The sequence below is a fragment of the Salmo salar genome, chromosome 15 (assembly GCF_965601325.2).
Source record: "Salmo salar chromosome 15, fSalSal1, whole genome shotgun sequence".
Lineage (NCBI taxonomy): Eukaryota > Metazoa > Chordata > Actinopteri > Salmoniformes > Salmonidae > Salmo > Salmo salar.
The window spans coordinates 92771564-92796204 of NC_138305.1; the positions used below are offsets into that span (position 1 = coordinate 92771564).

At 43.1% G+C, this 24641-nt stretch overlaps 1 protein-coding gene across 1 annotated transcript in view; it reads left to right on the plus strand.

The window, feature by feature from the left end:
• The first annotated feature begins 391 nt into the window (after window positions 1–391).
• Window positions 392–24641, plus strand: part of LOC106572511 (integrin alpha-5) — an 80545-nt gene continuing 56295 nt past the window's right edge. Inside the window, exon 1 of the mRNA XM_014146741.3 lies at window positions 392–805. Coding sequence (XP_014002216.1) covers window positions 609–805 — 197 coding nt within the window. The 5' untranslated portion in view covers window positions 392–608. The remainder of the gene's footprint in view (window positions 806–24641) is intronic.

The window sequence follows — 24641 nt, forward strand, 5'->3', positions numbered from 1 at the left end:
ATCACCCAGGTAGAAAAGGTTACAGAGAGACAACCATGTGATCTTTATTAGGCAGATAGACCTAAATCCCCTCCCCATTCTAAAGGTTTGAACGCAAATGGTGGCTGCGCGCCAAGGAGAGGATACAATTATCAGAATACCCAGATCTTGCCAAGGAGAGGATACAATTATCAGAATACCCAGATCTTGCCAAGGAGAGGATACAATTATCAAAATACCCAGTTCGGGAAGATTTCTCCAGACAGTTCGGGAAGATTTCAGTATCATATAGATGGCTCCGTTCTGAGTGTAGCCCACTCTAGATGGACATTACAAGTTGTTCTTCTGTCAGTCTTTTTCTGAATTAAGAGCTCCACCTCTTCAAAAGTTTGTCACGAGTCGAGGAACTCCCTCCTTTCAATATCCCTTCAATTAGGACAGAGGATCGTGCGTAGCGAGGGAGAGCGAATCAAGGGAAGAAGCTGCCTCAGCATTTAGGAGAGATACAGCGAGTTTGAGTTTCAATGCATGCAGTTTAGAGACATAGAACAACCACTCCACATGCTCCACTGATCTAAAAAGTGTTGATTAAAACAAATACAATTGTAGTGGATTAATTGAGAAATAGAATGGGTTCCAAAAGATACCATTCGAAGACACCGGGAAAACTGAACAACTCATTATTCTGCATTGGGTTTTGTCTAATAATTCTGCTACCGTTGTGTGATACATTCAACTTGGACGTGGAGAACCCTTCTGTCTACAGCGGACCTAATGGGAGCTACTTTGGATATTCCGTGGAATTTTACTTGACCAATTCTTCAAGGTGAGTATTTTTTATATCCTGGGAGTCATTTAGAAAGTTACTGTGAACACGGTGGGACAAATTAGGTAGTTGTCGGTCATTTTCATTATATGGTAAGTGGTAAACATTATCCCAGGAGGTTAGAGGGTTTATTCACGAGTTGCCGTGAATATCAACTGAATCTTTTGGTATAGCCTACATTTAATAAATCTGTTATTACATCAGGTAAATGCACATATGGAATTAGATTTTCTCTTTTGGTTTTGGTTACAAATCCACCCATCCGTGCACGATGCGCTGGAAAAAGGTTACCCTCATATGATGACTTGACCAGTGACCGCCCTATGGTAGGATTGGGAATAAAAACGTAATCTTTCCTATTGGAAAACGTGTGGGAATGTGACCTCTGAGTCACAAACAAGCTGTGACTTTTATCTCAGCATCCTGGCATGCAGTGGCTCCATCACATCAGTCCTGCCATGTCATTTCCATGTGAAAGGACCCACGAGCACCAACGTGAAGTTCATAGAAGCATGTCAAAGTGGGTGTAAAATGAAAAGAGTCTATATTTGAGAGTCTATATTTGAGAAATTAAGGCATATATACATTTTTCAAAAATGTTCCATCCTAAAAATGTGGAATAAGCAAAGGCTTTAATTCCTGGTCAAACATATTGGAAAAGGGGTCTTAGAAAACATCTACCAAAAAAAGTTTTATAAAGTGTTAAAAATTCTACCAAAACACAATGTTGAAGTAAGGATCCCTGCCAACTAATATCAACACCTATATAGTTTCAGAGAAAATGTTTTGTCTTCTAAGTTTAAGAAACATTGCCTTGTGACTTCAAATTCCATTACCAAAAACCCACATATCTTTAAGATATTTTCTAAATTCTCTACCTCAGTAGGGAGCATAATGAAAGTTCACAGAAGTAAGAAGTAAAGGTAGACCTATCACTTAGTATTTACTGATCTTTAAAAAATATATCTATAAATTATTAAGTGATTGAAACTCGAATTTCAGAAAAATCGGTAACAGAATTTCTGCAATTGAGTTGGCTACAATGGGAAAGCGTAGTAGTCACAAACCACAGCTGGGTTCCCAAGTTTGGAAAGCACAGTACTGCACAGTAGAGTAGAGTAAAGAAAAGTAGATTATAGTTCAGTACAGTAGAGTTCAGTACAGTATAGTACTGTACTGATCTCTAATGTCCAAACTTGTGAAATATAGACGTCTATGTGGTCTTGTTTGGCGGCAGAACTCTATTAAAATAATAGCCAGTGTGTAGAATAATACCCAAATATGCAAAGAAGAATTTTGCAAATGTATACCTTTGTATGCCTATTTACCGCAATTCCGTTACCGGGTGTTAATGTGTCATGTCATAGTTAACACCCCATTCTTTCTGCAGACATCATTGAATCTTAATTCGGAGTAGATATTTTAGAGTTTTTAGAAAATTCTGTGTAAATTGTTGAAAGTAGTCCTTCTGCATAGAGTTGTCTGCTTTGTTAAACTTTGAAATAAAAAATATGAGTCTCAGCGTGATTCTGTTACTGTGAATTGCCAGTCTATAGTTCTGCTGAAATCATTCATAAAAGACATTCTCCGGAACTTTGGCGACTGCTAAGTATTTCTAAACCTCCCGCGTTGGGCTGGATGTGTCAATGTGTAGTTCATACATGCACAATCTATGAGCAGAATTACCGTCTTACCTCCATTTGCCATGAAATCCCTAGTTTGAAAGCAACTGTTTTTTCTGGAAGCTGTGCTTGTACCATTTTCCCTACATTTCCCCCCATGTGGGCCAACCCCTAGCAATTCGAGTTATAACCAATGAGCTTCAGACCCCTCGTTTTTTGAGTGACAGCTAGAAAGATGCACACACAGCAGAGCGAGATAGAGAGCAATGATGTGGTACACATATCTGCACATATGTGATGTAGTACGCAGTTTTTGGGGACCATATTTGACTCGTGAGTGCTACTCTCAGAACTACTGGCTAGAAAGTATACAAAAGTACCGGACTCTTTAAGAAGGGTTTAAAACTTAGTCCATGTCACACTTATTACAGGTACTTACAGACTACTGGAGCAGCACAGCCAAAATGTGGTCAGGGTAGATAGTCTGGACTGATAGATAGTCTGAAGACAGACATAGTTTATGATGGAAGGCACCCAGACAGTCACTGCTGTCCATGGGCTGTTTGCTGTGTGTGTCGACCACCACTAATCAGTATGCCGTGTCAGCGACTCAGCCTGGACCTAGCTATCTGCCCTGTAATTGTAATAATTAATCATTAACCAAAATGAAGCTACACTGGGCTGCCGGGGTCAGACGCAGTCAGATGTCCTGGCTGACTGTGTTTGTGTCTGTCTGCCCAGAATGGTCTCACCTGCCAGAGCATCCTAGGGGTTTAGGAGAGGGGCTTTGTGCCGAGTGGGTCGCCAGTGACTCCAGTTTCCCAGTGTTTCTCCTCCCCACTTCCCTAGTCGTCTTGACTATAGTTCAGACACAGACAGGTCTATCAAATCTGTATGATTTAGGATGTGATGCTAGCAGACACTGAGTCAGAGGAGAGTGTGTTAAAGCCCATCTACCTCCCTCCTCCTCACCCCTTCCTCCCCCTCTTCTGGTCTGATGTCATTCTGCAGGGTCTTTAACCCCCATCCCCCTCTGTCTGCCCAGGCCCCGTCCGTCTCATATATGTAGTGTGAAGTCACAGCAACAGCATGAACAGCAGTCATCTCTCCCGTCGATTACTTCATCTTAACTTTTAACAGCTGAGACATCGTGGTAAGGGGAGGAGAGAAGAGACAATGGGTTTAAGATTCTAGAACATGTGTACTGTGTTCTAGAAGATGGATACTGCATTTAGCATCTACCACACACTTGATTTTGTACTTGTGTATATAGCCAAGTTATCGTTATTCATTTTGTATTTATTCCTTGTTATCTTTCAATTTTTCAATTATTTAAAGGACCAGTCAAAAGTTTGTACACACCTACTCATTCCAGGGTTTTCTTAATTTTTAAAAACTATTTTCTACATTTTCTACACATGGAATAACCAAAAAAGTGTTAAACAAATCAAAATATATTTTAGATTTGAGATTCTTCAAAGTAGCCACCCTTTGCCTTGATAACGGTGTTGTGACTTTACTTTCATTAATCTGATGACTGTTATTTATCGAATCAACTAACTATGTTTAATTGTTACCCAATTAAATTAATATTGTAACAATTAACTCATTAGGAATTTGGGGCACCACGAGAGCGGTTGTTTACCTATCACATCCATAAAACAGTCAATGTATTAATCATAACCTCGTATCATATCATCATTCTGAACAGTCGTAACCTCCTGCATCTGCAAAAAACCCAGCCTTACTTATGATTCAGTACTACACAAATTGGTTTAATTATTTATTTACTAGCTAACTAAATGATAACACAGGATAACATACACACTTAATACATTAGAAAAAGGTCCCTAGCGGACTGACACAACATATGGGGGCTTGTTACACAATGACATGTAGACGGAGAGAGAGAGAAAAAGACACTTATCGTTGATACATTTTAGAAACTATTCTCACAGTAATCACATCCTTTGCACATGAACCGCCACCCATTTGGAGTAAGAAATCATGAACGTATTTACGTTTAAATGCCTTTGTTCACTGTCGGAACCCTCACTCCTTAGAAAGGGTGTTGGGCCTTTCAGCGACACGCTTGTGAGGCTCTGATTGTCCAAAAGGGTTCTCCCCTCCCCTGTCTTCTACTGTTGTTCTCTCTGGAAGATGCTCCTTGGAAGATAGGCTAGCCAGCCATTTTGACGGTTCCCATTGGTGATGAAAGGTGTAGAATACGGTGATTTGAGAAGAGTAGTAGAATAGGATGGTTTGAGAGGTAGTAGAATGGTCTCTCCTAAAATCAAATTCCTATCTTAACAAAGATACTTTCATCATTACTCATATTTCATGCACAACGTAAAGGATTGAGACTTCGTACATGTAGAGTATATACTTTTCAAGTTACAGTATTTCCTTTATAACACTTTTTATGACATCGCAAAATAACATCCCATATGACATTATTATTTTTTAGATCACCTCTGACCATTTCCCACATTCTTATGTTAGAAATATTGTTCCAGTATTCGCTTTAGAATATGTTAGAGTTTCATCGGGAAAAGTCTCTGAAGACAAAGGGACATTCCTAATTTATGACAGGGTGTGAGCTGTCAACCCTCCAGCAGCTCCCTCCTCCCCCCTCTGTGGGTGAGAGAGTGTCTGGTTACTGTCATCCATTGCCAAGCTGATCTGACCCATTTGGATGCTCACAGGACAGTCATGACAACTGTTTTGCACACTCTTGGCATTCTCTCATCCAGCTTCAACTGGAATGCTTTTCCAATAGTCTTGAAGGAGTTCCCACATATGCTGAGCACTTGTTGGCTGCTTTTCTTTCACTCTGCGGTCCAACTCATCCCAAACCATCTCAATTGGGTTGAGGTCGGGTGATTGTGGAGGACAGGTCATCTGATAAAGCACTCATCACTCTCCTTCTTGGTCAAATAGCCCTTATACAGCCTGGAGGTGTGTTGGGTCATTGTCCTGTTGAAATACAAATGATCGTCCCACTAAGTGAAAACCAGATGGGATGGCATATCGCTGTAGAATGCTGTGATAGCCATGCTGGTTAAGTGTGCCTTGAATTCTAAATGAATCACAGACAGTCACTAGCAAAGCACCCCCACACCATCACACCTCCTCCTCCATGCTTCACGGTGGGAACCACACATGTGGAGATCATCTGTTCACCTACACTGTGTCTCACAAAGACATGGCGGTTGGAACCAAAAAATCTCAAATTTGGACTCATCAGACCAAAGGACAGATTTCCACCTGTCTAATGTCCATTGCTCGTGTTTCTTGGCCCAAGCAAGTCTCTTCTTCTTATTGGTGTCCTTTAGTAGTGGTTTCGTTGCAGCAATTCGACCATGAAGGCCTGATTCACTTAGTCTTCTCTGAACAGTTGATGTTGAGATGTGTCTGTTACCTGAACTCTGTGAGGTGCAGTTAATTGCCCATTTCTGTGGCTGGTAACTCTAATGAACTTATCCTCTGCAGCAGAGGTAACTCTGGGTCTTCCTTTCCTGTGGCGGTCCTCATGAGAGCCAGTTTCATCATAGTGCTTGATGGTTTTCCGGATTGACTGACATTCATGTCTTAAAGTAATGATGGACTGTCGTTTCTCTTTGCTTATTTGAGCTGTTCTTGCCAAAATATGGACTTGGATTGGCTCAAACGCATTAAGAAGGAAAGAAATTCCACAAATTAACTTGTAACAAGGCACACCTGTTAATTGAAATGCATTCCAGGTGACTACCTCATGAATTTGGTTGAGAGAATGCTAAGCGTGTGCAAAGCTGTCATCAAGGCAAAGGATGGCTACTTTGAAGAATCTCAAATATAAATATATTTTGCTTTGTTTAACACTTTTTTTTGGTTACTACATGATTCCATATGTGTTATTTCAGGGTTCCCGAGTGGCACAGCGGTCTAAGGCAATGCATCTCAGTGCTAGAGGGATCACTACAGACACCCTGGTTCGAATCCAGGAAGTATCACAACCAGCTTTGATTCGGAGTCTCATAGGGCGGCGCACAATTGGCCCAGTGTCGTCCGGGTTTGGCCGCTGTAGGCCATCATTGTAAATTACCATTTGTTCTTAACTGACTTTCCTGGTTAAATTAAAAATAAATTCATCGTTTTGATGTCTTCACTATTATTCTATAATTTAGAAAATAGTACAGTTAAAGAAAAACCCTTGCGTGAGTAGGTGTGTTCAAAGTTTTGACTGGTATTGTATATATTTTTCTCTGCATTGTTGGGAAGGGCCCGTATGTAAGCATTTAACTGTTAGTGTACACCTGTTGTTTATGAAGCATGTGACAAATACAATTTGATTTGAATGTGTTTGCTAATGCTACTACCAAATGTGTAGCCAAACCAAACACAGAATGAGAGCAGAGTCAAATTTAGCAACCAGTGGTCCAAATCAGTCTAATTCTTCCACATCTCACCATCATTGTTTGTGACAGCTTCACACGTCAATAACATAAACCAACAGGAAACGGACACATCAGAAACAGAAAAGTTTCCAGTTATCACTCGTTTTCTTCTCAGTTATCAGACTATCACCCACATTGTGGCGACACGGGGGAGTAGGGGAGTAGCTGGAATACAGGGGTGAGGTCAGTCTGGCCGGGATGGGGAGGGTGTTCTCTCTGTCTGCCTGTGTGTGTGTGTTTTATTTCTGAGCCTCAACAGCAGCATAGGCCCACAGAGACACACAAAAATGAGAAAGAGCAAGATAGAACCTTCTCATACATTCATCTCCCTCACCCTACTACACACTGACAGACTTTCACCCTCACTGATAGCATGGCCCCATGAGTGTGTATGTGTGTCTGATTCCTGTCATGCCCCCTGGCCTGGTCTAATAGAGTGAAGTTAGCTAGTAGACAGAGTGTGTGTGTGTGTGTGTGTGTGTGTGTGTGTGTGTGTGTGTGTGTGTGTGTGTGTGTGTGTGTGTGTGTGTGTGTGTGTGTGTGTGTGTGTGTGTGTGTGTGTGTGTGTGTGTGTGTGTGTGTGTGTGTGTGGACTAGGGAGAAGTAGCGCTGTGTGTGTTAGTAATCTAGAGAGGGAGAGGCAGCACAGTGTGGGGCCTTGTAAGGATAGGTCTGCTCCTCAACCTGATGTGATATGAATCTCAGAGAGGCCTCAGTGGCGGGCCAGATCCACCATGTTGAGAAGAAGACCTGCCTAATACCTCTCCATCCATCCAGCAGCATCACATTCCTCCTCCCCTGTCTCTGATGCCAGACAGAGATCAGGGGATGGACTGCTAAGATGGCTGAGGTCAGACTATAGATGACAGGCCGTCCGCGAGGGTCTTGTCTGTCTGGACTGACCGATGTCTGCTTCATAGATTTATCAAAGACATTTCCATTGTCCTGTCCCAATAACAGCAGGCTTTCCTATCTGTCTGTCAGAGGAAGAGAATAGAGGATATATCAAGAGACCTTTTGAACTCTGATGAAGTTAAATACTCAAGGAGTCTGTCAGATACTCAGTGCATCACAAATCCGGTGGGCTGACCTGAATTACTGAGGATAGTCTCTGTCTGTCTTTCTGTGTGGTGTAGTTCTGTACAGATTACATTACAAGACCGTCATAAGGAGATGTTTGCTCATGGATGCCTCTGCTGCTGCTGCTGCTGATAATGTTCCCCAGCCTATCCCTGCCACATGTGGTCTAGATGGGGTGGTGTTCTGGATTAGATCATGGATGGTTTGACTGTGACGTACCCAGATTGAGGTCACCGTGTTCATGTTGGTCACTTTCCTGGAGTTTACACCCTTAAATAGTGTTTCTGCAAATACAATATTGACACTGGGGGCTCTGTTAGCAACTAAAACATAGCTTTTTCCTCTGTGTCTACACTGTCTCACTCTCCATATATGATCAAACAGGTTTCTGGTATTGTTTTCATTGTTGGTATTGTTTTATTTTGTGAGATTCTTATAAATCATAGTTTGTGTGTGGGGTAGTCGTTGTTTAAATTGGGCATGTGTATTTGGGCTGCCAAGCTATTCTTCACTCAGGTTCTCTGCTCTGCGATTAGCTGCTTTTCATGGCCCTGTGTGTTGGACAATGGGGCTCTTTGTGGGATGTCAGAAAAGGTTTGCTGTTTTCCGTCTGAGAAGCTTTCCATGTGACTCCATTTTCTTTCTTTATTTATTCACTTTTTAAAAGGCCTTTGAGTCTTTCTCTGTTCTTGCTTCAGGCCTGTGAGGTTGGTCTGGTCACTCTGTAACATTAGTGTGTTGTTTGAAAGGTTAATGGGGACATGCTTAGCCTGGTGACCGAGGTCATGAAACAACCCTGTCTCAAACATTGAAGGCCTGTCTAGATTTTACTGCCCTGTTCGGTAATGGGAGGCTTATATAAAGAAGCCTGTGTGTGTGTGTGTGTGTGTGTGTGTGTGTGTGTGTGTGTGTGTGTGTGTGTGTGTGTGTGTGTGTGTGTGTGTGTGTGTGTGTGTGTGTGTGTGTGTGTGTGTGTGTGTGTGTGTGTGTGTGTGTGTGTGTGTGTGTGTGTGTGTGTGTGTGCGTGCGTGCGCGTGTGTGTGTGTAGGTCAGTCAGTGGAAAAAGGTACGTGTGTTTGGTCATGATAAGCCTAATTGGCCTGTGGACCTCTGTGTTAGGTCTGCTGTGTTAGGTCTGCTGTGCCTGTGTGGTGGGAATGCCCTCAGGACGTCACATACTCAGCAGCTGACTCCTCGATTGAGTCGCCCTGACGACACACACTTAGGTAGATTAAATCTTTACTGCCAGAAGTCCTGGCTTGTTTAACCCTATTAGGGTCTATTCATTGTGCAGATTTGGTAACGGCACTCTCCTTTTAGGGAAAATGGACCTAGCCAGACCAAACATTGGAATCAAAATAGACTAGCTCTTTCCAGTTCAGATTCACATTTTCAATTAAATGGAATTGACCAAAGTTCTGCTACTCTGGCAGTCAGTTTGCACAAGAGGGTGCTTGGGAGACAACAGAGACAGTTTGTTTCCAGACAGCTGTGGTGAATGGGAGATGATCAGAGGGATGGCAGTGTGACTCTCCTCCCATCAGCCTCACTGTTTTTCCCTTTAGAGGTGGGAAGGACTGGACCCCCCTCGGTGGTCACCGTGGAAAGGTGTGAACGACCTGTAGTTAAAACATCCCTTATGTTTATGAGGTCCATGGGGGTGTGTAAATTAGGGGTTTGGGGATTTTTCAGAGCTGGGGGTGGATTGCAATTTGGCATCAGAAAAATATAGCGTCTCTAACCTCAGCTCCATGTTTATGAAGAAAGAGTCGGGTGTTTTAAATGACCAACTTGCCACTTATGAAACCCTTGTTGCAGTGAAATGACCCGGTTGGTGGATTTGCTGAATGAAACCCTTGTTGCAGTGAAATGACCCGGTTGGTGGGTTTGCTGAATGAAACCCTTGTTGAAGTGAAATGACCCGGTTGGTGGGTTTGCTGAACGAAACCCTTGTTGCAGTGAAATGACACGGTTGGTGGGTTTGCTGAATGAAACCCTTGTTGCAGTGAAATGACCCGGTTGGTGGGTTTGCTGAACGAAACCCTTGTTGCAGTGAAATGACACGGTTGGTGGGTTTGCTGAATGAAACCCTTGTTGCAGTGAAATGACCCGGTTGGTGGGTTTGCTGAATGAAACCCTTGTTGCAGTGAAATGACCCGGTTGGTGGGTTTGCTGAATGAAACCCTTGTTGCAGTGAAATGACCCGGTTGGTGGGTTTGCTGAATGAAACCCTTGTTGCAGGGAAATGACACGGTTGGTGGGTTTGCTGAATGAAACCCTTGTTGCAGTGAAATGACCCGGTTGGTGGGTTTGCTGAATGAAACCCTTGTTGCAGTGAAATGACACGGTTGGTGGGTTTGCTGAATGAAACCCTTGTTGCAGTGAAATGACACGGTTGGTGGGTTTGCTAAATGAGCTAAAGTACTTCTGTGCTTCTCATTTCACTACATCACCATAGAAAGAGCTATGGCAAGATAAATTAAAACATTCAGCTAGTATTCCCCCACATATTTGAATTGGGATTATTTGATTTAATATTGAGCCCATAATCACAAATCAAGTAAAGTAAAACAAACCACAGATTTATTTATGTTTCACAGAGGAACTGAGGGTCTCTGAAATTATGTTCATCATTCACTACTCTAGATGATAGCCATGAAATACGTTCATCACATTTATAATATATCTCCCAAATCAAAACGTGCAATGTTAGAGTAGCGGTACTATAGCCCATAGAAATATAATTACTAGAAGTGACATCCCCATTCAAGTCAATGAGGCCATAATGGAATGCAATTCTATTTCAATGCCGTAACCTGCACATGTATTCACTAGTGCTGCTTTATCCATGTCATGTTTAGCATGTGTGGCACAAATACAATGCAAGTCAATGGTACCTATTTTAGCATTTTCACGCTTCATATTCAAATCATGTATAAGTAACATTGAGTTACACAACACAATTTTAGATACTTTAGGATGGTTTGGACATGACGTGTGAAAATAATAATATAGGTACCATTGACTTGCATTGGATTTGTGACACAAATTATAAAAAGTTACCATTTGAAACAGTGGCCAGGTCAACAAAACCAAAGCATGGGTTTCTGTCATACCTGCTCTATAGACTATTTTTTAAAGCAGTCTCCTAATAGCAGGAACAGCCCCATCTAGTGGTCAGAACTAGCCAGGTAGCCTAGTGGTTAGAGCGTTGGGCCAGTAACCGAAAGGTTGCTGCATCGAATCCCTGAGCTGACAAGGTAAAAATCTGACATTCTGCCCCTGAACAAGGCAGTTAAACCACTTTACCCCTGTAAGCTGTCATTGTAAATAAGAATTTGTTATTAACTGACTTGCCGAGTTAAATAAAGGTTAAATACATCCAATAAAAAAATATAATAATATCAGGATGTATTCAATTACTAATTTCTCTTAATTGGGGGGAGGGGGAAACATCTCCAAATTCACTGAGAATACATTACATAGGATAAATGAACAATAATCTGAGGCGCAGCTCCTTACTACTTGTCAAACATAGAGAACTGATACTAAATGTCCTCTCACTGCGTTTATTTTCAGCAAACTTAGCATCTGTAAATGTTTGTATGAACGTAAGATTCAACAACTGAGACAAACTGAACAAGTTCCACAGACATGTGACTAACAAAAATGGAATAATGTGTCCCTGAACAAAGGGGGGTCAAAATGAAAAGTAACAGTCAGTATCTGGTGTGGCCACCAGCTGCATGAAGTACTGCAGTGCATCTCCTCCTCATGGACAGCACCAGATTTGCCAGTTCTTGCTGTGATATGTTACCCCACTCTTCCACCAAGGCACCTGCAAGTTCCCGGACATTTCTTGGTGGGAATGGCCATAGCCCTCACCCTCCGACGTGCTCAATGGGATTGGGATCTGGGCTCTTCGCTGGCCATGGCAGAACACTGACTTCCCTGTCTTGCAGGAAATCACGCACAGAACGAGCAATATGGCTGGTGGCATTGTCATGCTGGAAGGTCATGTCAGGATGAGCCTGCAGGAAGGGTACCACATGAGGGAGGAGGATGTCTTCCCTGTAACGCACAGTGTTGAGATTGCCTGCAATGACAACAAGCTCAGTCCGATGATGCTGTGACACACCGCCCCAGACCATGACGGACCCTCCACCTCCAAATCGATCCCGCTCCAGAGTACAGGCCTCGGTGTAACGCTCATTCCTTCGAAGATAAACGCGAATCCGACCATCACCCCTGGCGAGACAAAACCGTGACTTGTCAGTGAAGAGCACTTTTTGCCAGTCAACGTTGTCTGGTGACTTACAACAGACCTACAAGCCCTCAATCCAGCCTCTCTCAGCCTATTGCGGACAGTCTGAGCACTGATGGAGGGATTGTGCATTCCTGGTGTAACTCGGGCAGTTGTTGTTGCCATCCTGTACCTGTCCCACAGGTGTGATGTTCGGATGTACCGATCCTGTGCAGGTGTTGTTACATGTGGTCTGCCACTGCGAGGATGATCAGCTGTTCATCCTGTCTCCCTGTAGTGCTGTCTTAGGCGTCTCACAGTACGGACATTGCAATTTATTGCCCTGGCCACATCTGCAGTCCTCATGCCTCCTTGCAGCATGCCTAAGGCACGTTCACGCAGATATGCAGGGAACCTGGGCAACTTTCTTTTGGTGTTTTTCAGAGTCAGTAGAAAGGCCTCTTTAGTGTCCTAAGTTTTCATAACTGTGACCTTAATTGCCTAACATCTGTAAGCTGTTAGTGTCTTTACGTCCTTCCACAGGTGTATGTTCATTCATTGTTTATGGTTCATTAAACAAGCATGGGAGACAGTGTTTAAACCCTTTAGAATGAACATCTGTGAAGTTATTTGGATTTTACGAATTATCTTTGAAAGACAGGGTCCTCAAAAAGGGATGTTTCTTTTTTTGCTGAGTTTATATACTTGTTGTTGGGGTGGGATTGAAGTGGATGTGGGTATCCGTGGATAGCTTTTGACCACATCTTTGGATTCCTCATATTTTACTCATTGTTAGAAAAAAGTTTTGTCCAAATCAGATGTTAGGTACTATAATTATTGAATATTATACTCATTCTATAAATTAAAAGAGCCAATTTGGGTGCAATCAATTAGCTTACAGTTTTTACCGGTTGCTTACACACTGAAAGTGAATGCTTAGACAAAAGCATCAAAACCTTAACTTTTGTAACCATGCCTTAAACAAAGGCACCAAAAGTACAAACACATTTTCTGCTTTGCACATTGTTTGCAATTCTGCAGCACCCTTTGCACTTTGTTTGCACTTTGTTTGCGGTTCTGCAACACACTTGCAAAACACTACACACTGTTTCTTACATTAGACACTTCGTTCAAGAATGAAATATCTTGCAATCATTGGGAAACACTTCTATTCAAAATGAAAAACATACCTGAAATTGGCAACTCCCACACACACACACACACGAAAACACTTCTGCAGTAATTGAACCCCAATTAGTCTGAGCCTTAGCACTACAAATAGACCTCAGGTAAGATCACCTCTTTTGTGAGAACTTTGCAAACATGGAGGCAGTGAGAGCGAGAGCGAGAGGAAGAGGTAGAGGAAGAGAGAGAGGAGTAGGATGAGGACAAGAACGAAGAAGGGGCCCAGGCAATAGACGGAGAAATATTTCCAACGACATTAGGGCCACTTTGGTGGACCATGTCATAAATCATGGCCTCATGATGAGGAAGGCTGGGCAGAGAGTCCAGCCCAACCTAGCATCCATAATATGGACATTTAGATTGGAGAACAGGTATGTTTTTAACTTTCTACACTAGATTGTACCTATGTAATTGTTGCACATCATTCTGCATCACAGTACAATACAATGTAGTCCTACAATATTAGGTCTATGCTCCTCAGTGAACAAAAATAAGGCATAGTGCTGTGTAGTACATGTAATACAGTTTTGATGTTACTGTATGTTAAATATTTTTAAACAAATGACCAATGACGACCTATTCTTGCATTTACTACAGAACTTCCAGACGACCTCCTGAGGGTGGAAGGCAACGTCTGTTCACCATGAACAGGAACTGGCCGTTGTCAATCTAGTGTTGGCAAACAACACCATCCGCCTACATCAACTAGGAGAGCAAATCATCGCAGATCACACAACCTTCCATAATATCAACCATGTCAGTATGTCAACTCTACTGCATCTTGCGTCAACACCAACTTACGATGAAGCAGCTGTACAGGGTTCCATTTGAGAGAAACAGCATTAGTCAAAGACCTCCTTGTCTGTGGGGCACCTGCCTTGCCTGTAGCTTGTAGTTTTTGACTGAATGTGTCTGACCCAACCCACCCCCATCCTTGTGTGAAAATGTAGACATTGTAGTTCTGTGTTTTGATTAAACACCATATTCACGGTACAGTGTATGCATTTTCTGTTACAGAGAGTCCTGGACTTTGAAATATCACCTTGTGTGCCGCCATTAGTCTGCAAGGAGTTCTCCATCACCATGCCTCCCTAGGTCCCTACAATACTGCACACATAATCATATTTCTGGATGCGCTACATGCAGTTGTAGAGGACAGCCCAGGTTTGTTGTCATCTAGGATAATGTTAGTTTCCAATGGGCTGCTCTGGTCAAGGACTGGTTCACCAACCACAATAACTTCACAGTTGTATACTTGCCCCCTTACTCCCCCTTTCTCAAATCGATTGAGGAATTATCTTCGGCTTGGCATTGGAAAGTGTATGACCGCCAACCACATGACCGCCTGCCTCTTCTGCAAGCAATGGAAGAGGCATGCGGAGACATTGAGGTGGGGTCAGTCCAGGGTTGGATACGACACTCAAGGCGATATTTTCCCTGTTGCCTAGCCAGGGATGACATTGTTTGTGATGTGGATGAGGTGATGTGGCCAGACCCTAACAGAAGGCGGGACCCATAAACCATCCACCCCATCCCTTTTAAATGTTTTTACATTTATTTCACCTTTATTTAACCAGGTAGGCCAGTTGAGAACAAGTTCTCATTTACAACTGCGACCTGGCCAAGATAAAGCAAAGCAGTGCAACAAAAACAACACAGTTACACATAAACAAACGTACAGTCAATAACACAATAGAAAAAATTAGAAAAATCAATGTACAGTGTGTGCAAATGTACAGTGTGTGCAATCCCTTACAATACTATTATTTGTTTACCATCGCACTGCAATTTTACTGTAATTATTTTTGTTTACGTGAGTTTACAGTAACATATTGTATTGATTACTGTACTGTAATTCTACTTTTCTTTGTGTTTTTGTTGTTGTAAAAGCCTGCAATGGCAAAAAAATAAGCTGTTTATATTTTTTTCTGAAGCCTTTCTATTTTTGTGTTCATTGGAATGTGAGTAGATGTACTGTACTTGAACAATCTTTCACAGAAGCCTGTATGATAAAATGTACAAAGTACTAAAGACATTAGTGTGTTGCTGCTTTGAAAGAGTAATTCAAATGGTGCATGTGTGTATCATTTTGTTGAAAAATTACAATTTTGAAAAAGGATTGTTAGGTTTTGATTGCAGAGTTTAATTTTGACATAGAAGTGAGATGTTTATCTCTAAGTGTTGTCTTATTTGGCTTGTGTGTAGAGTTTTGACACAATGAGTCAAATTCCGCAACAAGTGTGTAAGCAATCGCAAAAAAAATTATTTTCTCAAGAGATTAAATTATATTTCAACAAAAGCAGAAATGGCAATCTTATTTCTTTCTAGCAACAGAAATGATTCCAGAACAATCAGAAATGGTGGGTGTCAACCCTCTTTCTTGTGCTGTTTGAGGTGGACCGACCCTGATACGAAACAGCAGTATGGCCCAGGTGCTCTCTGCACCTGGGCCAGTTCTGTTGATTTGCAGGCCTCCTGCTCCACTGCACAGGACCAATGTCCTTTGGGAGGACATTTTTTTGCAGTGACATTAAGATCCGGTTCTGGAGATGGGATAATGTTTATCAGATCAACATTGGTGGGTGTGTAGTTTTTGTTCTAACTCCTGCTTTTGAAGTACAGTACTCAAGATGGGAGTTTGACAAACAATGTTTTAACCTGGATGCTGGGTAGTTTTGGTAAATTGTTAGGAAACCCTAATGAGATTAGGGTGCAGGTTCCTACCTCATTTAGTCATTGGATACAGCCTACTGTAGCAGCTTACTGGTTGTATGAGTGAGCGTTCTGCACAGTGCTCTCTCTCATTCAGCTCTAACTGTCCCAGCAGGCCCTGGTACTCTCATCATCCCTCTGCCTGTCCCATAAGAGTAAGGAGATCCTGGACAGCAGCACTACACACATGCTGTGTTTGTGTGAGTGCGTGTGTCTGTGCACGTGTGTCTGTGCACGTGTGCCTGTGTGTAGTGCTGAGTGGATGACCAGACAAAATAGCAGTTGGGAGTCAGACAGTCTGTTTCCTGGTTTGGTGTTGGCTCTGATCGAACCGTAGGCCGTGTGTCATGGCTCCATGTGGTCCAAAATAAGTTGTTACATTACAGTACTATTCAACTGGCATTCCCCTCCACAGTGGAATAGTGAGTCTGAAATAGCTCCAGTAATTCAGTCCAGTAATAATGTGACGATGCCATACTTGGTGTGCTTGTGACGGTCCCATTTGACAGTTTGTTGGCTTTGCTGACTGAAGACCGTCCTCTTGTACAGCCATGCATTTTCTTTAGTGTATTGGCGTCAGTTCGTCGAAGCAGTGCGGCAGTTGGTTTCTCAAAGCGGGAGAGAGAGACCGTTGCTGCTGTAGCTGTTTACTCGTTGGGTTTTGGGCCCAGGATAGATCTCAATATCTGCTAGGAAGAGGGAGGGAGGGAGGTCAAGAGTGCCCCGGGCTCAGTTTGGGTCACTACACTTGAGCTAATTCAGTTTCCCCTTATGTGAGGATTTGATTTAGAAGTGTAAACTCTGTGACGAGTTAGTTGAGTGACTTCATTTTGGTTGGGATTTTGTTCAGGCAGTCCCATCCCTAGCTGAGGTTTGGACTAATGTTTTTAAAGGCTCCTTTACTTGTTCTTTTTAACTCTTTGTGGAGCGGACGTCCTCAACAGTGCATTTTCAGCAAACTCTTCTTTTTGCAGTTTTCTGCACTTAATTCCAGGTGATTCCTGCCTTGTTCATTTAAAGGCTCCAGTTCTGCTGCCCTTTCTCCAGTCTTTCCCTCATATGTAGACCTACCAGTTCCCTGGGAATCTGTCTGTGCCATACCATTCCCATTGCCGCAAGGTTTCACGACTGCAGATGGTGACTGCAGCCGCCTGCAGTCACCATCTGGTAGTCCAACAAAATGTGATTGTGATTTCTTGCTATTTACTCAAAGCTGCATCTGTTTTTTTCCTGGCTGGCTTAAAACAATTATAATAGTGTTCAAGTGACATAAGCTTTGCAGCTGGGAGGAAGACCATTAACTGTGGAATGGGTAAAAAGCTGTATTTGGGTGGGAAGGGGGCGAGAGGAATTTGGCTTCTGACTGCCTCTCTCTCGAATGTCATCATAAACTCTATTGGGTTAATCCTGGGAAGATCAGTGGTAGATCAGTAGTTTCCACCATTATACAATGCCCCTTCATTAAAAAAAACTAACTTAGAAATAGTGGCTGCAACCAGCGGCTTATATATCGCTGATTTCAGAAGCCTCAAATTAGACAACCCTCACCAGCAACAGTCATTATACTGAGGAGTCTGTGATTATACTGAGGAGTCTGTGATTATACTGAGGAGTCTGTGATTGTACTGAGGAGTCTGTGATTGTTCTGAGGAGTCTGTGTTTGTACTGAGGAGTCTGTGTTTGTACTGAGGAGTCTGTGTTTGTACTGAGGAGTCTGTGTTTGTACTGAGGAGTCTGTGTTTGTACTGAGGAGTTTCTGTGTTGTGCGCTCGACACTTGCAGCCTAAATCAAATAGTTTAATTAACTCTGAAACCATCAGACTGGGGTTGGTTGGGATCGTTAGTGGGCTGCTGATTGGGGAGGTGGGTCCCGCTTCGGGAGACACAGGAAAGCCACTAATGTTTTTCTTCCACCCACACTGCCATTCACAGCAGTAGATTGCTCAAAGTCTCCGTACTAAACTTTATGCTGTTATATTTCAACATGAAAATATGATGCCAAAATGAACACAACACATTTTTTGGGAAACTATGTCGAAATGATGTCGTAATGAAAAGAATCCTTCCTATGATTGCACCAGTTCAGGATTGTGGGTTTCTTGGCTTTGGTTTAGCTGACCCTAAACCAAACCTCTACCAGCATGTTTCTGAAGTATTGTGGCTGTCACCTCGACGCAGGCTATGACTACATCAGAGTTGTGGTGAATCTGCTGACCAGTCTAGAACCACAGTGACCTCGTTGCATCAGCCAATGGCTGCATGCCACGTCATCGACTGTGTCATCGACTGACAAATTGCTAAAACATATGATGTGGTTAGCTGATACGTAAAATACCTATCCAGGCGTTGTAAGATCTTACATGCATCCGCAACGCCTGGGCAGAGGATCGCGCCTTGTGACTTCACTGGTGAAAGTGGCCTATGTTGACCTTCTATAGTTAGGACCTCCCTCTTCTGACTGACTCTCTCTGTGCTGGAGATTGTTGATTCAAACTCTGATGTAGATATTGCAGTGTTGACTTTCCCTTGAGTTCCTCATACACTCAATGACATTCTCTGTAGATTTGAAGAGCCTGGTGTTTACATTAAGCAACTGAAATGACTCCCTGTCCTCTATAGTATACCTCTCCTTTGCTCTGTCCTTATCCTCAGAGGGCCAGACGGTGTCCTCTATAGTAAAGTCCATGGAGAATAAGAGCACCTCCTCCCAGCTGCTCACTGCACTGAGGCTAGGAAACACTGTCACCACCGATAAATCTACGATAATCGAGAATTTCAATAAGCATTTTTCTATGGCTGGCCATGCTTTCCACCTGGCTACCCCTACCCCGGTCAACAGCTCTGCACCCCACACAGCAACGTTCCCAAGCCTCCCCAATTTCTTCTTCACCCAAATCCAGATAGCTGATGTTCTGAAAGAGCTGCAAAATCTGGACCCCTACAAATCAGCTGGGCTAAACAATCCGGACCCTCTCTTTCTAAAATTATCTGCCGAAATTGTTGCAACCCATATTACTAGCCTGTTCCACCTCTCGTCTGAGATCCCTGCCGTGGTCATCCCCCTATTCAAAAGGGGAGACACTCTAGACCCAAACTGTTACAGACCTATGTCTATCCCACCCTGCCTTTCTAATGTCTTCGAAAACCAAGTTAACAAACGGATCACCGACCATTTCGAATCCCACCGTACCTTCTCCGCTATGCAATTTGGTTTCCGAGCGGGTCATGGGTGCACCTCAGCCACGCTCAAGGTCCTAAACGATATCATAACCGCCATCGATAAAAGACAATACTGTTAAGCCGTCTTCATCGACCTGGCCAAGGCTTTTGACTCTGTCAATCACCACATTCTTATCGGCAGACTCAACAGCCTTGGTTTCTCAAATGACTGCCTCACCTGGTTCACCAACTACTTCTCAGATAGAGTTCAGTGTGTCAAATCGGAGGGCCTGTTGTCCGGACCTCTGGCAGTCTCTATGGGGGTGTCACAGGGTTCAATTCTCGGGCCGACTCTTTTCTCTGTATACAGCAATGACGTCGCTCTTGCTGCTGGTGATTCTCTGATCCACCTCTACGCAGACGATACCATTCTGTATACTTCTGGCCCTTCTTTGGACACTGTGTTAACAAACCTCCAGACGAGCTTCAATGCCATACAACACTCGTTCCGTGGCCTCCAACTGCTCTTAAATGCAAGTAAAACTAAATTCATGCTCTTCAACCGATCGCTGCTCGCACCCGCCCGTCCGTCTAGCATCACTACTCTGGACGGTTCTGACTTAGAATATGTGGACAACTACAAATACCTAGGTGTCTGGTTAGACTGTAAACTCTCCTACCAGACTCACATTAAGCATCTCCAATCCAAAATTAAATCTAGAATCGGCTTCCTATTTCGCAACAAAGCATCCTTCACTCATGCTGCCAAACATACCCTCGTAAAACTAACAATCCTACCGATCCTTGACTTCGGCAATGTCATTTACGAAATAGCCTCCAACACTCTACTCAACAAATTAGATGCAGTCTATCACAGTGCCATCCGTTTTGTCACCAAAGCCCCATATACTACCCACCACTGCGACCTGTATGCTCTCGTTGGCTGGCCCTCGCTTCATATTCGTTGCCAAACCCACTGGCTCCAGGTCATCTATAAGTCTTTGCTAGGTGAAGCCCTGCCTTATCTCAGCTCACTGGTCACCATAGCAGCACCCGCCCGTAGCACGCGCTCCAGCAGATATATTTCACTGGTCATCCCCAAAGCCAACTCCTCCTTTGGCCGCCTTTCCTTCCAGTTCTCTGCTGCCAATGACTGGTACGAATTGCAAAAATCACTGAAGCTGGAGTCTTATATCTCCCTCACTAACTTTAAGGATCAGCTGTCAAAGCAGCTTACCGATCATTGCACCTGTACACAGGCCATCTGTAAATAGCCCACCCAACTACCTCATCCCCATATTTGTTTCTCCTTTGCACCCCAGTTTCTATGCTTGCACATTCATCTTCTGCACATCTATCACTCCAGTGTTTAATTGTAATTATTTTGCCACTATGGCCTATTTATTGCCTTACCTCCCTAATCTTACTACATTTGCACACACTGCATATAGATTTTCTATCTGTTATTGACTGTACGTTTGTTTATCCCATGTGTAACTCTGTGTTGTTTGTGTTGCACTGCTTTGCTTTATCTTGGCCAGGTCGCAGTTGTAAATGAGAACTTGTTCTCAACTGGCCTACCTGGTTAAATAAAGGTGAAATAAAAAATAAATAAAAAAATAGTATACCTCTCCTCTGCTCTGTCCTTATCCTCAGAGGGCCAGACGGTGTCCTCTATAGTATACATCTCCTCTGCTCTGCTCTGTCCTCAGAGGGCCAGACAGTGTCCTCAGTCTCTGTATGCAAAGCCCTTTCTAAATCACAATTCTAACTCTAGCTAGACTGATCCCCTGCCAGATAAAGGCCCATTAAATGCTAATTATTCCTTATTTAGACTACTTTCAGATCACTATCAAGGTGTTATTGTGTGTGTGAGAGAGAGGTGAAAAAACACACTCCTGTTTCCAGTTTGCTGATTAAAGCACTTCCCCCTTGTTTACTTTTCTTCCCTATGAAATGATGCCATCACAGAATACTTTTGGCATGTATTCAGATCAGATTCTCAATAGATGTAGTAAGCCTACTTTCTTTGGCATTTAATGCTTGGGATTTTGTGCTTCCTGGCTTTTGTTAAATTTACTCCTGGACAAGGATTTGTAAAAAAAAACATTTTTGGACTGTACTGATTTAAATGTTTATATCTTCAAATTATACAATATTTAATACAATTTGTTCAAAGGGTATTGCTCAAATGCACATTTTGGAACACAGGAGCACAGCCAAACTTGTATTCTGTAAATCTCTCCAGGAATTGAAGAGAGGGGAAGCCCTGAGATATGAATAGACAAAGCAGAGCTCCACAGCAGTGAGGCCTATTAAAGGGATAATCCACCCCTAGAAATAAAAATCATGAAACTCCTGTCAATTTGGTGACAGTCTATGTTCTGTCAGTGGGTAAAAAAATAAAATCCCTATGATTTAACTTCTAAGTGGTCTGTCTGTGAAAATCAGAAAACATGTAGGAACAGCGTTATAGCTCCATAATTCTCGTCACTGGAGATGGGGGTATAACACACGATCACATTTCATAATGCTTTTAAAACAATGACCTACTCTTCAGATCACCAAATCCGTCAACATCCATCCGCTTATATCATCATATTTCGCTTAGATGTGCTCAATCTAAACAGTGTACCAAATTATTCAACTCTGTTTCTCCTTCAAGTACCATGTCGCAAATCGCCCTGTGTCTGTGGGAAACAGAGATATTACAGAAAGGAGGAGATAGGAATCCCATTGGGCAATGAATGGAGAAATGCCCCACCCAACTGACTACCGACCCATCACATTCACGTTGTAATGCTGCGTCACGTCGTTACTAAGCTAATCGTCACGCAATCCCGTCTCAATGTCAGGGTAGGAGTTGAGAAACCTGCCTATTTTCCTCTAGCTAGTCAGCCAGCACAGAAAGTGAGAGCATTGCATTGTGGATTGTGGGTTTGTAGTAGGCTTGAGCTGCAAAAGATTTCCCAAAACAGTGTTCACATGTTTCTACCAACCTTGTTATAATGACAAAATTAAACATTTGTTCATAAAATTGGTTTTCACATATTAGCAAGAAAGAAAGAGAGAGAGAGAGAGAGAGAGAGAGAGAGAGGAGAGAGAGAGAGAGAGAGAGAGCCTGTCAGCTGTCTCATTGTGGGAATCCGTGATGGCAAAGGTTCTCTGGGATCTACATTATTCTACAACCAGAGCTCCATTGTCTACTCTTCTGGGAGATACCCTCCTCAGTCTAAACCCACGGCCAGAGCACTTGGACTCTCTCGCTCTCTCCCCCAAATCCGGACGGCCATGTTTTCTTTTCCCTCTTCCAAAACAAACCAAGGTTTTCTGCCAAAGCTTCGACTTGGGTTTGGCTTGCACTTTATCTCTTCTATAGCCTCAGCTTTATGACTTGGCCCCCTGTTTGGCCTCAGTTTTGAACACCATAAGGTCTGGCTGACGCCAACTTCTTCTCTGTACTCCAATAGTCTCTTCTACTAAACCTTATTTCTATGTAGAAAGCCATGACCCATTTATAAGTCCTAATCAAGATGGGAACGTGTCGTGGCTCAACAAAAGCAGTGCAGTCTGACAAGGATGAAAGTATGGTTTCACCAAGGCTGGTTTCTGAAATCAGGGTGGATCGTCCTGAGTCTGGACTGGAAATTGTTGAGTAGTTGTCCCCTGAGGGAAGATATTTCAATTTAGCGGTAACGTAAACTATCACACATCATTGAGTGACTGACCTGGAGCAGGAAAGGGTGTGCTCTTCCTGTGTTTAGGAAGACCCCTCTAGGCTCTACTCTACACTCACTGCCCTCGTCTCTTCTGTTTTCTGCCCATTTCACTGTCCAGCACCATGCCAGTGATGATGATGGGATAATTGGAGCCGCGATGAGGTAATGGCTACACTGTGCTGGTTCAGCCAGACTGTCTGCTGGAAAAAATGTCTGTCAGTTTAGCCATGGCAATATGTCCTGGTTCAGTGGTTTGTCTTAAAGTTCTCATTACCTGGCTGTTTTGGGTTTCCTCCGTCATTGAATATTCTGTCCCAGTGATTTTTAACCTGGTCAGCTGTTCCTCAGACTCACCTGTAAGACCACTTGTTGCTGGTAGATCTGGTAAAGGGGTTCCCATGTTTACCACAGGGTTACAGCAGCTAGATGTCTGTACCAGTGCTGGCTTTGCGTTTAGTTTACTTCAGGGTTACAGCAGCTAGATGTCTGTACCAGTGCTGGCTTTGCGTTTAGTTTACTTCAGGGTTACAGCAGCTAGATGTCTGTACCAGTCCTGGCTTTGCTTTTAGTTTATTGCAGGGTTAATTGGGTTAGCTAGATGTCTGTCTAAAGGGACAGGGCCATACAGCTGTGGAAACAACTGTGTGACCACACTTAGGCCTTCTGCTTTCTTGTTTTCCCATCGGATTTGCCCCACAGGGATCTCATGTGTGTGTGTGACCGAGAGAGGGAGAGAATGTCTTGTGCAGACATTACAGCAACAATTGCACATGGTTACAATGTTATGTAACATAGTACTGTACTATAACCTGTTAGAATGTTGGAAGTAGGTGTATAGCTTTGTGAGCAGTGAAATGTATATCCAGTGCATTCGGAAAGTATTCAGACCCCTTGACTTTTTCCACATTTCGTTACGTTACAGCCTTATTCTAAATTGATTAGATTGTTTCCCCCCTCATCGATCTACACACAATACCCAAAAAGTACAAAGCAAAAATAGTTTTTTAGAAATGTTTGCAAATGTATATATTTTTTTTTACGGAAATATCACATTAACGTAAGTATTCAGACCCTTTACTTAGTACTTTGTTGAAGCACTATTGGCAGCAATTACGGCCTTGAGTCTTCTTGGGTGTGACGCTACAAACTTGGGACCCCTGTATTTGGGGACTTTCGCCCATTCTTCTCTGCAGATCCTCTCAAGCTCTGTCAGGTTGGATGGGGAGCGTTGCTGCACAGCTAATTTCCGGGCTCTGGCTGGGCCACACAAGGACTTTTACAGACTTGTCCTGAAGCCACCCCTGCGTTTTCTTGGCTGTGTACTTGGGGTCGTTGTCCTCTTTTTAGGTAAACCTTCGCCCCAGTCTGAGGACCTGAGTGCACTGGAGCAGTTTTTCATCAAGGATCTCCTCTGTACTTTGCTCCATTCATCTTTCCCTAGATGCTGACTAGTCTCCCATTCCCTGCCGCTGAAAAACATCGCCACAGCATGATGCTGCCATCACCATGCTTTACCGTAGGAATGGTGCCAGGTTCCCTCCAGACGTGACACTTGGCATTCAGGCCAAAGAGTTCAATCTTGGTTCCATCAGACCAGAGAATCTTGTTTCTCATGGTCTGAGAGTCTTTAGGTGCCTTTTGGCAAACTCCAAGCAGGCTGTCATGTGCCTTTTACTGAGT